This window comes from Magnolia sinica, chromosome 9, assembly GCF_029962835.1.
Source record: "Magnolia sinica isolate HGM2019 chromosome 9, MsV1, whole genome shotgun sequence".
NCBI classification, from domain to species: domain Eukaryota; kingdom Viridiplantae; phylum Streptophyta; class Magnoliopsida; order Magnoliales; family Magnoliaceae; genus Magnolia; species Magnolia sinica.
In genome coordinates, this window is record NC_080581.1 from 77,286,223 (window position 1) to 77,298,811 (window position 12,589).

General features: G+C 36.9%; 1 protein-coding gene across 2 annotated transcripts; it reads left to right on the forward strand.

Moving 5' to 3' along the window:
- The first annotated feature begins 272 nt into the window (after nt 1–272).
- Nucleotides 273–2,874, forward strand: LOC131255752 (uncharacterized). Of its 2 annotated transcripts, XR_009176371.1 has the most exons (3): nt 440–580; nt 685–1,925; nt 2,072–2,874. XR_009176371.1 is itself a non-coding variant. In XM_058256559.1 (2 exons), exons 1-2 carry the CDS (start codon nt 273–275, stop codon nt 911–913), a joined length of 537 nt encoding a protein of 178 aa, XP_058112542.1. In that variant the 3' UTR covers nt 914–1,983. The 2 variants fall into 2 exon arrangements, 1 of the variants encoding a protein (XP_058112542.1); XM_058256559.1 differs by lacking the exon at nt 2,072–2,874 and having other exon boundaries at nt 273–580; nt 685–1,983.
- Nucleotides 2,875–12,589: the final 9,715 nt, after the last annotated feature.

Consider the following 12,589-nt stretch of genomic DNA (forward strand, 5'->3'; position numbering starts at 1 on the left):
AAAGGAGCGCCGCCAATATTAATATCCGCCGGTTTCGGTACATTTGAAAAGTAGATAGATAAATAAATAAATAAATAAAAACTAACTCATTTCTCATTCTCTCTCCGCCCCCGCACGACTCCACATTCTTCTTCTTGACAGTGCAAGAGATCGAAGAGATCGATCTAACTCCTATCGACATCGAGAGACGGAGTCATTGGGCATTTGGAAGGAAAGCTCCCGTCTGCCCCTCTCTCTCTCTCTCTCTCTCTCTCTCTCTCTCTCTCTCTTTGATGGCGATACCATGGCCGCTCACCTTCTTCAGCTCCACTCGCCCTCTCTTCACAGCCACACCATCCGTACGATCGCATCTCCTTACCCGTCATCAACTTCCAACCATCTCAGCAACCGCCCTTTTCACTTCCCAACCTTCACTCCCCAACAAATCCCATCCCTTTATCACCACTTCCACAAAACCCCACGACCAATGGCTGAAAATCACAGCCGCCCACTTCAACATCTCATTCCAACCGCTCATCTCCCCTCACTATCATTGGGGAATATGGACCTCTCTCTTCACAGCTGGTGCATTCAGCCTCTGGTACTACTTCCCACTCATCGATGCTGCCTTGATTCATTTCTCCTTTCCTCTTTTTATTTTGAGATTTTGATTCAAAGATGTCTGTTTTGAAATGGGATCGGAAGGCCGGAGAAGACGAAAGTGCGGAGCGCGCTGAGCGGCGCCCTGGTCAGCACTCTGGTGGCGCTCGCCACAACCATGCTCAGCATCATTGCTAGTGAGGTCCCGGTGTATTATGTTGTCTTGGAGTATCTGCTGCCCATTGCCGTTCATTTGCTGCTCTTCAGAGCAGATCTGCGTCACATCCTGCAGTCCACTGGTGCTGCTTTTGGCTTTCTTGCTTGGATTAGATAACTCTTATTAGCGAACAGTAGGGCTTTTGATAGTGCTTTACTTTGGAAATCTACCAAAATAGTATATGCCATCGTGGCCCCACCATGAAGATCGCCTCTTGCAGACATTAGGTTGGTACACTTGTCAGGTGGGCCACACATGTACATCAGTTTTAGACTGTTGTCAGGTCTGATCTATATCTCCAGTGTTTCTGTATGTGGTGGTCCACTTGTTGGTGGACTGATCTGATTTTCGTGTCAGGTGATCTTCATTGTTTTGGTCAACTGTATGCAGAGTCTTGAATGTTCTAGGCATGACTCGTTTGCACATGAACTAGGTTCAGGACTAAATCCATAAGTAGATTTTAAGAGGATAAGGTCTTTTATTAGATGTTTCTTTTATAATTAGAATTAAGGAGAGATAAATGATTAAAAAGGGAAAGTAAAAAACAATGATAAAAGAAGGGTAAAAGATAGGATTGAAGAATGTTTCAGTGTTGCTACCTTTAAGGTTGCCCCATACTATTATATCAGTTTCCAAGTGGGTTAAAAGCAAACCCACCTCCGGGATACAACAAGCCCAACCTCTCGATCTGAGAATTGTGTCCTTATATTTGCAAAATCAAAGTGGGTGCCTACCAGACACAACAACCTCAAATATGCCCAAGAATAAGAGAAATTACTAAGTTGTGTCATTCAGAATAGGATTACAAAATAGCAGAAAACCGAATCTTGGTCTAAGAAAGCAATAGAGATATGAGAGACAGGAAGAGAGAGAGGAGAGGCTTAGAGTCTTTGGAGCATATTCAGCCACTCTGAATAGATACAGACCCTTTCAGATGCTTTTTGATGGGTTTGCTATATTTAGAAATCTGCCATCTCCCCAATTCAAATTACAATGATCTCTAGATCCAACCCATCTAATCACACCTAATCGACCCAGGGGCACAATCCAACAGTCTGATCAAGCAAGTGCAAAGTGTACTTCAAGCGCCCTTCCTCATGCACGCACCTCAATGGCCTGAGGCACTCATGTGCCTGCTGATGGGGTTGCTAAGCACCTATGAGCAAACACAGTAGGGCTTCCATACGAGAATACTATACTAGAAAATCGACCTTTTATGAAGCTTAAAATATTCCCGTGTATTTCTGATGTGGGACTATTTTAAAAGACGAAAAGGAGAGAGATGCAAAAAACACAAAGTCCTTTTCATGAAAACAAAACCACACGTTTTCTCATCTTTTCAGAATTTCCATTTTCTTATTTTAATACAAAATTCATCATTGTTTTCATATCTACAAAATTGGCGTTGAGTTTTAATCAAACAAGTGGTCCATTTATTTGTTTGTTTATTTTGAAAAACACTGAAATAAACTGTGTTTAATCATCGAGCTATTTTAATTTTTAAGGTTTTTACCTTCATTACTTTCCTCCATTTGTGTTATTTGTTACTAATGTCTTAGAAATAAAAAGGTTGACCCCAATTAGTTGGGCACAATACCTTTCACTGACATTGAAAATGCAACAGTGATCAAGAGCTTCTATGTGATGTAGAAGGTATACCAGTATTTTAAACATAAAAATTACATTATGTAGTTCTTTAATGTAGCTCTACACTTCACAAATTGAAAATTACCATCCTGCAGTGACTGCATCACTTCCTGGATTATTCATCTGTTTTGGGTGGAATCCTTCCAACTTAGAGCTGTTTTTCAATTACAAGTTCTGACATTTCATATCTTCTACAGTTTCCCCTTTGAAAACTTGGAGGAGTTTCCCTTTGCTGATGTGTATGCTCTGAAGTAACCACAGTTTTCAGCAAAATTCAGAAGGATTTATAACCACAGTCCTTTTCTAAATGCTACAAATATGATATACAGAAACACATACAACACTGAAACAGCATACCACTTAATTCCACCAGTTGTAGCTATTGCAATTGTCAAATTTTGAACAGTAAATACAGGAACTCCCTCAAGCCTTCATCTTACGAAGCTTCTTCGCTGCTTTGACCTGAAAAAGAAGCAAATCATTCCATATAAATGGTACCATATAACAAGAGAAGCTCTGTTTCTTACCTGTTTTCTGCTTGGAACAAATTGAAACATGTGAGGCCTTTCCTGCATAACAAATGGTAAACAATGTTGAAACTAGATCAAGGAAAATGATCATATAGTGATAGTCAACTCAAATGAGTACATAAAGATGATGCAAGTAGATATGTCATGTAATTAGCAATTTGGCAACTGAAATAAAATTGTTTATGGAACACAAAGTCTCATTTTCTAAAAGACTCTAATTGTCCAAAAGAAAAAAAATAGTCCTGCAAGTCTGCACCATTCAAATGCTGACTGATATTGTGGCAGAATTATAAAACATATGCAGCTTTGTTAGATAATATGTACTATAGGGAAGGTGGAAGAGAGCCAATCATTTGCACAGAACTTATTCAACTCAAAATTATAGAGTCATACTAAACCTCCTTGAGTTGTGGATACCTTATGCTTAGTTTACAATATTCTAGGAAGAGTGACATCAATTTGTTATTTATGGCTAAACCAAGAAATCTCGCATCAAAACCTTTTTCACAAGTCTCATGATCTTGCTATTTAAACTAGAGAATACAGATAGATGTAGATATAGACAACCTATAATAATTGGATCATTCGGAAAAACTGGAGTACCCAACTCAGATGCTTGGATATTTGCATAAGGTATCCGCTACACAGAGACTTGGAATTCTAATTCAAATGGGGCTTTGAACTCCTGACATAGATTTGTTGAACCATTGTTTCTCTTTTCTTTTCTTTTCTTTTCTTTCCTTTCCTTTCCTTTTCTTTTCTTCTTCTTCTTCTTCTTCTTGTTTTTTTTTTTTTTTTTGACAAGATTGCTCACTCCATTCAGAAACTGTATCTGTTAATGAGGCACCTTATACGATTTTTTAATGTACTTAGATGATGCATGGTTTATTTTAAGATTAAAATATGGAAGTGGTTGTTTTAAGTTATCAAATTTGAAGAAAAAAGTCAAACTTGTGTACTAGTTGCTATTTTCTATGGATTGTTTTGTTTTGTTTATCATCTCCTCACTTTATGTAATGGATTAAGGGAGCTGTTGGTTTTATCCTATGTGAATTTTCCTTTTTTGAATTTTAAGCATGAACTCTTGCAAAAATTGCATGAACCTACAATTGTGGTCTCCTTTAAAATTTTAGTGCACTCACGAATGATATAGGGAAAGGTGTTTCGTATCCATTACGATACGCCTATAAATGCCGATGTGTATAGGTAACGGCCATGACTGTTATGAGATATAGGGGTGAAATGGGGCAGTTGGTTTTTTGGGACTGTATCAGCCGTTACGGTAGCCGTAAAGGCCATTACGGGGCATAATGATTGTTACCCTCATAACGGTAAAAAAACAACCACTTTTTTCTATTTAAATCTATTTCTCTCCTCAACTTTTTCACTTTTCTCATTCCAAAAAGTCTCGTAGATCATTTTACAACAGATTTCGACCACTCTTACTAAAGTTTTTAAGATTAAAACTATAAATTGAAGTGATTTGATCGAATAGATCTTGAAAAAAAATGAAAAAGTAGTATTTATGCCTTTTTTATTTCTAGTTGTAACGCTTGATTGTAATGTGTAAACATTAGATACATATAATCATGTTCACAAATTCACTAGATGGCCAGATACAACATTCTCACCAAAGAGTGGACCGTTATATTACCATAGACATGTTCAAAACAAAAAATGAATACATATATAGAATATTTACATTGTTCTGGATTTTTTACATAATTTTTCGGTCAAAAGAACATTTTCAACCGTTACGGGAGTCATAATGGTCGTTACGCCCCTGTATCGGCCATTAGAGCCGATACCCGTATCGGTAATGGTGGTGACTGTTACAGCCACCGTTGCCGATACAAAATACCTTGATCTAGGGTCACCTACTGAGTGTTTTATGTGTGTAGATGGTACACTTTATTGCAAATATTACCTTTTTAAAAAAAAATTATTTTTCTCTATTACTCAACCTGTGTACATCTTGTGTATGACCTTGCCTATGATTGATAATTGCGGTTCTTATCTTGGTTTCTCATTGAATGTTTTATTTAGTTGGGAATCATTTCACAAAGAATCATGGATTAGATCTACACAAGGTTGTATTCAAATAGGCTATTGATGCAGGGCTCAAAGTCTAGTTCTGTAAAAGTGGAGAAGCTTATGAATGTCGAACGATACTCCTATGTGATTCGCATTAGCTCGACTGTGAGGTCTTTTGCTTTCAGTCATAAATGGATGGAAAATAGAACTTTGACAAAGTTCCAAAGTCTTACATATTACTTCTACGTTTTGTATTAGCCACTTGAAATTCTTGATACATATTGGCTAATATGATATGAATTTGTCAATAATCTGCTGACCTCTACCAAAATAAAGGGGTTTGGATCTTCCAATCTGATGGAGATTTGTAGGGCATCCTCCATCTAGAGTTCAGGCTCCAATCCTTTTATTTTAGATTACATCTTCTCTATGATTCTGGAAAGTTGCATTCCCATAGCTTTTATCATGACAACGAACCTTGAGTGAGCAAACAAGCTCCAATTCAAATACCTTATTATATGTCATTGAAGCTTTTGACACTGGATGTGTACTGTTTGGTAGCTATTGGCTCAAAACCTAGTAGAAAATTCAAGTCTTTTATTTTTATTTTTTGTGTGTGTGTGTGTGTGTGTGTGTGTGTGTGTGTAGGTTACAGGGGACTTGTTGGATCATCTAACTAGCTGGGATGTTGGAACATAATCTATTATTGCAGTTTAATGTAGACCACTGTATTTGGAAAAGTTGCACCAGTCCTCTATCTGGACCAGTGTATTTGGATGTAAGCTATTGTAGATTGCAATTTGTTATTGATTGTGCTTAAAAGATGAACTTCATTTCTCTGGCCTACTGATCACAGTGCTACGAAGGGAAACAACTTTTTGAATTTGATTGGGCTCGATCTTGCCTTGTATTGTTGTGGACGATTCGCAAAGAACAACACTTCACAACTGCCTGATGCAAAAATGAAGAAATTTACAGATGATGCTATCAAATTCAAAATGGATGACAGTATGTGGATTCATAATTTTCACACTATCCTTTGTGTTTATGTTTTAATTGAAATAAGCATAAAGTTTGAAGTTTACTGTTTTTTCTTTGGTTTTTCTATGAATGAAGCATACCTTCAATGTCATGATACTTCCTTTCCTAGCTTTTTGCAGCTGCTGAACTGTATGACTTTGATGATGAGAAGGTACATGTTGATTTCCCTAATTTTGATATTTGAAGATGGGCACCATGAGTTGCAGCTAATGTATTTAATTCTTTCATAAGTTCTGTTTATTGATTTATTGCCTAAAAAAATGTATTCCCCACCCCCAATCATTTCCCTTCATCTCTGAAACCCTCACAGGGAGCTTCTGATTCCCGTCGATCTCTTTGACCAAATAATCGGATTAATGTAAAATGGAGAAAATTGATCTCTCCTCCTTCTAGATTATCCAGATTTGTCTTCCATTTGCAGAACCGATCTGATGATAGCAACTTCAGAACAGTTGGATTTAAGATGGATGGATGGGATGGAAGTTGGATCAAGTTGGTTGGGAGAAGCATTTTTGGTTTTGCTGCTGAAGCTACCACTGTGATTGCCATCAGCTGTGATTCCTTGGGCCTCACGGAGTTTCTCATCATTGCTTTCCCTGCTTCTCGTGGAGAGCTTGATCGGCCTCGTGAATAGGATTAAGAGGGCCTATATGGTCCTCAGGCGACTGCGGTGGCGACAACTCCTTGCTAACTCTTTGGGAAGCCCTTCCATTCGTCGTTGTCATCAGTGGACAGGTTTGTCTCTCAATCTGTTTCCATATACTTCAACTTCTTCATTTTTGTTGAGTTATGTGGTTTATACTTTGATTTTATTTAATTTGATTGCAGAATTCTGCAAAATCATCAATTTTGGAGAGCATCGTCAGGCGGGATTTTCTTCTTAGGGGATCTGGTTGGAGTTCTGAATTTTTTATTCTTTTACTTTTATTATTTATGTTTTTGAGTTTTTTCTATGGTGGATCTTGTGGTATTCTTGAAGGGATTGTCACATGTCAGTCATTGGTTCTGCAGCTGCACAAGACAGACAAAGGACAGATGGAGAATGTTGAGTTTCTTCACTCGCCAAAGAGGAGATTTTCAGGTTTAGGTAAATCTTGTTTTTCTATTGCTTCGTAGATTCGATGTTTGATTTATGGGTCTTTTTTGCCCCGAAATCTCCCCTACATTGTCGTTGCTTCTTGATTTTATTTTCATCTTGAATTCTCTCAATTCTAACTCGACGAGTACACGCATAGAACAACAAACATCTTCAAGCAGGCAGAGGAACTGCAAAGGCGAAATAATTACTCTCTAGTCTCTACTGCCATTGATCCGAAATGTTTTTTTAATGAAATAAGGTATTTCCACCAGGCTCTTTTTTTAATAATTATTTAATAAGTAGGTTGATTAGATTGTTGAATGAATACATTGATATGAAAAACTAACATTGAATCATGAGGGAATGGAAAACTATAGATTTCATTAGTTACTCTGCTCTACTTTCTAGTCCTTGAATTTGTTTTTGTTTTTGTTTTTTTAATTTTTGTGAAATTCAATACAGTGGTTGATGAAGGATTTATTTATTTATATATATGATGAATTCCGCCCTTTTTCTCAATAATCAAGAAATTAGAATTCCTCAAAAAATCATTTTCACTTGAAGGTATTCAACTCGGATCTGTTCGCAAGCGCAAATTGGGTTAACTTTGTACATGAGTCTGTCCCTCATTCTGGGATCTTTTGTCGCAAACTTCTCTGGAAAGTAGAAATTAGCTATTGTTTCTAGCTTTTGATGCATTGATGATATAAAAAAAGTATTTTTTTTTTTTTTTTTTTTTTATGGGATGTGATTGTAGGATGTGCATTTCCAATATATTAACTGTAAGTTGCAGCTATCTTTGTTATCTACTAAAAATTTTCAGTAAAATTATTCTTATTCAATGTATAGAATGTGATATTTCTAACAAAAAACAATTGAGGCAATAACTTACAATGCATTTTGCATATTTACAAACAAGTCCATCCGCAAACATATTAGGATTGAGAATGTTAAAAATTCACCCTACAAAAAAAGCAATGTAACATTATGGTTAAGTTGGATTTCTGCCACCAATAACGATCCAGCCTCCGGTGGTGATAAACAATCGTAAACTTTAATTTTCTTTTGATCTTTTTTTTTTTTTTCCCAAAAAATCCAATTAGATTCTTGTTTAATGTACTTAAAACATTACTAACATTACTTGTTAACTTGAGCATCAGAAACAAAAGAATGAATATGAATGCCTCATTAACATTATATTTGATAGTATTTAGTAGCAACTGGCAATGAGTATTGGTGCAACTCTTGTGACAGTGTGGTAGCAGTCTGTAGTGCTAAATCCTCTGTATGTTGCAACTTAAAAGTAGTCCATGAGGATCCATATGTGCTGATGAGCACAGGACTTGCATGTCATCGTAACGCTTTCTGTGCATCGCCTTTGTGTTCTTTTTTACGAAAGAGTTACCAAAGGTGCACTTGGTGTTTCTAGGATTTGGTTGATGAGGGAGAAGAAGTATCTTATCCATCATTGTTATTGCTAAGTTTGTAATAAAAACTTCCTTTGTTTTGTAACAATTGATGATGAAGCTGCAAGACAGTAGGTGCGTTGTCAGCTCTGCAGATTTTACCTGTTCCCTGTTCTGCATAGCTTTTGGTTTGCTCATTTAAAATGTGGTGCTATATTTTGGTTTCGTAGGTTAGTTTGTAGGTTAGTTTGAGAAAAGTGTTCACAATCGACAATTAATTTGATTTTGGGAGAAGAAAACACCCTTTTGAGTAATTCTTAACCGATTCGCCTAAAGCTGGTGCTCCCTGATGCACCATAACCATTGCATGGTTACTACACCCCATGCATCACGCATTGTTATAAAGATTAAGCTTTTCACTAAAGTTGAAATACTACTTTCTCACATAAAGTAACCTGGAACATTTCTAGAAAAACAACAAATCTCCTTTAAACTCTCCCAAAGTTTAGTATTCACCTAATTAGGATAGAACTCCCACATTCCTACATAAGGGTATCTACACCAAACATTTACCATATTTGTATTTTTCTAAAATCAGTTTAAATATCATTTCCAAACACAGTTTCAGGAAATACAAAACCAACCATCCTTACAATTGTCCTAGAATATGGGTGTTTGATCCTTACGGCCTAACCGGAAAAAGAACAATCTGTAAATCCGGGAAAAGGGACTCTGTAAGACCTTGTAAGCATATGACGAGTAAAAGTATGTTCTGTCAACTAAAATTTTGAATAAGGCGATATTTATGTTCCATATTTGTATTTGGACCAACATGGCATATTCTTTTGACGATATGCCACGAAACAAAACCAATCCATCAACCAAACTGTAGTGGTAAAATATCTATTTTTTCCTCCCTTGTATGTCTTTTTAATGCTTTTCCATTCCAGGAAACTTTGAAGAACATATTGCTAATTGGATATCCAAGAGATGACAGTGGATATGAAAATTCACCTGAATCAGAGTATATTGACCTCCCCCAGTACAGGCGAGCAACACGTGTGTTTGCAACAACCATTACTCACCAACAGCTTTGATTTTGTTCACTCATCATTACCTCCTAGCTTTGCCACACTACTGACAAACTGTTCAACAGAAAATTTGAAAGATTATGATATGCAAACAAGAAGTGTTGTAGTACTGGCATATTGCTGTGTAGATTTTCTTTTGCACATTGTTCAAAAAGCTTGTGGCCTGACTGAAAGCTTGATTGAGTTGACATGTTCAAAAAGCTGGCAAACCATTCCAAGTTGATGATTTACTTAGGAGTATTAGTAGTTTCAACCCAGCAAGTTTCTGGCTTGTTGAAACCGAAGTGAAACTTTCAGTTTCTTCTGGGAATTGCTGGCATTTTGTTTGGTATCATCTTTTTGTTGATTCCATCAACTCCTTTACTGCTTCCAACACAAGGAAAACCCAACTGAAATTGGTGAACTTTTGGCTTGTATTATTGGTTTATGTTGGCTTGTAATTGAAAGGTCCCCTTCACAATTACACTTGTAATCTGTTTTCTCTTTCTGTACCAATTTCTTCTGACCGAGGTTTACGAATGTTGCAGAGGCATCCGAACCAATGGAAACAGAATTCATGTTCTAAATCATTGTATATTTTTTTTCTCTTTACCATTCAATTTCTTTGATACAATGTTCCTGCTACTCCAATATATGTTTATTTATTTATTTTGTTCTTTTTGGTAGCAGAGATACTTGTTGGATTCTTTTGATTACACAACTAGCTCATAGTATTTGTTAGAGTCAGAACCTACATCGAGTAATTTGATTACACATTGGATTGCAGGGATATGGACCGTGAAGACGGTCCAACAGTGCCATCTATGTTCAACAAGCTAATGCATGAAGTGGCTTGATGAGAGGTTTACCAGCTCGGTCTCGTCCATTTCATTCGACAGTGTGACCAATCTAGGAGTGGACCATATGAAGGATTTTTATTTATTTTTATGTATTCAAGACCATTTTCAACGTATTGTTGTAAATATTATATATTTTATTGTAAAGTAATACAATTATTGTTTACTAATCATCTTTAATTGTACCCTAACATTTTTTAGGTTTCAAATATTAAAAAATACAGGTTCCAACCGAAAAATAATAATAATTTACTGGCTTTTGCTGTGGGTTGCACGGCTTTTAACGGCGCTTCTCAAACCTTTGCCGGCCCTTCTCAAACCTTTGTTGTGCTTTGGAAGACATTTATCGACACTTGGACAAACTTTTATTTGACATTTTTAATGTTCCTAGGCACTTTTTCAATGATTACTGGTGGCCAGCAACGGTGCTTCAAAAGACTTTTACTAGTGTTTAGACAGACTTTTGCCGGCGCTTTTTCAGCTTTTTCAGACGCTTTTTTAGTAATTACCAATGGCTAGCGGATGCGCCGGAAAAAGGAAAATGGGTGCTGGAAAAGTCTACTCGATCACGGTGGCCAGAAAAAGTGCCAGTAAATGATGATGAGCACTGGTAAAGCCTTTGCCAGCGCACCTTTTTTTTAGCACTTGTCTATAAGATTTTCCCGGCACTATTTTTGACCTTTAGCGGCACTTTTGACTGCTGATAAAAGTCATTTTCTTGTAGTGTATTTAAAAATCAATTTCAAACCTCAAAGAAAAAATGCAAAGAAGGATTTTAAGGTAGCAGCAAGATGCATCTTAAAAATTAGGGAAGAAAACCACAATGGTCCATTCATCCGGTAGGTTACTGTTGAACTGAGTGAACGGCCAGTAGTCTAACTCAATCTATGTGTATCTCCCGCCTATTGATGGGTTGTTCTAACTTTTTTCTTCAAGTAATCCTTGTGGTATAGCCACTAGTTTTACAGGTATCATGAGAGGTGCTTTTGTCATTTTAAGATATTAATATGAGTAGCCCGGCCAAGGGCAAATGCATATACCCTGCACTCACACCAAAACAAACAAGACTTCTATCTGTTACACGCAATGGGTAAAACACTTGTATTCTATCTCGACCACCGAATTTCTTGTGTGACATGCACTTGGTGCAAACAACCCCATAAACAACTCCTGTAGGCTAGACTCTTAGTAACAATGTAAAACCATGCCTAAAATTTCCAAGTTAACAATGTGTGGTTTGCATTTGTTTTGGATCAAGATGACTCTTGGAATATTATCTATTCATTCTAATCAGACAAATTTGATGACCGGATTGGATATAACATACACACCATTTAGGCCACACACATAACCTGTGGTTGGCATCCCCTATTGCATTATTTCTTGTGTTTAGGCCCAACTCAGTTGTGGATGGAGATGAATTTTTGTCTTATGCCCTAAAATTTCAGGCATACCTAATTTAGGGGCTGGATGTCAGGCACACAAAATAGTGGGCTTAGAGCTCGATTGTTGTTCGAGCTGTGGTATAGGCTCACCTTAAAGGCATGCATGAAAGTCATGCATATCCATTCATCAGGTTGGCAACACTGTAGAAAACTATATATGATAATAATAATAAAAAAAAATACTCTATAATACAAGTGTGGCCCACTTGATGATCTTTGGGTTGGGACCTACCTTCCTAGGGATGGGTGCCATATACATTGTCACTTTAGCTATATAAATTCCTAAATGTAAGGGAGCAACCTACAGTTGTTATGAAACTCAAGAGTTCCAAACTATGAGAAAAGCATGAAATCCTTTTATTTTTGCACGTTCCCTTTGAAAAGTGCCCATGATTTGAAAATGTCTCATTTGCTAAGCCCTCGTGTCTGTGCAATGAGCTCATGTATGGCAACACATGTTGCAACATGGGATATAAGTGTAAGATCCAATCCATCCATTAGGTTGGTCTGACCTTTTACATGCTTTCCTTAAATAAATCTAGTCCACTAAGCATGTTGCCCCTTGAAAGTAAATCAACCTGATTCTTGGGCTAGGGAATGAATATGCATGGTGATATTTTTCTGATGGATGGTTGGATTTTGGCTTCGTAGTTCCATGCTGGCATTATGGCATGTAGATGAGCTT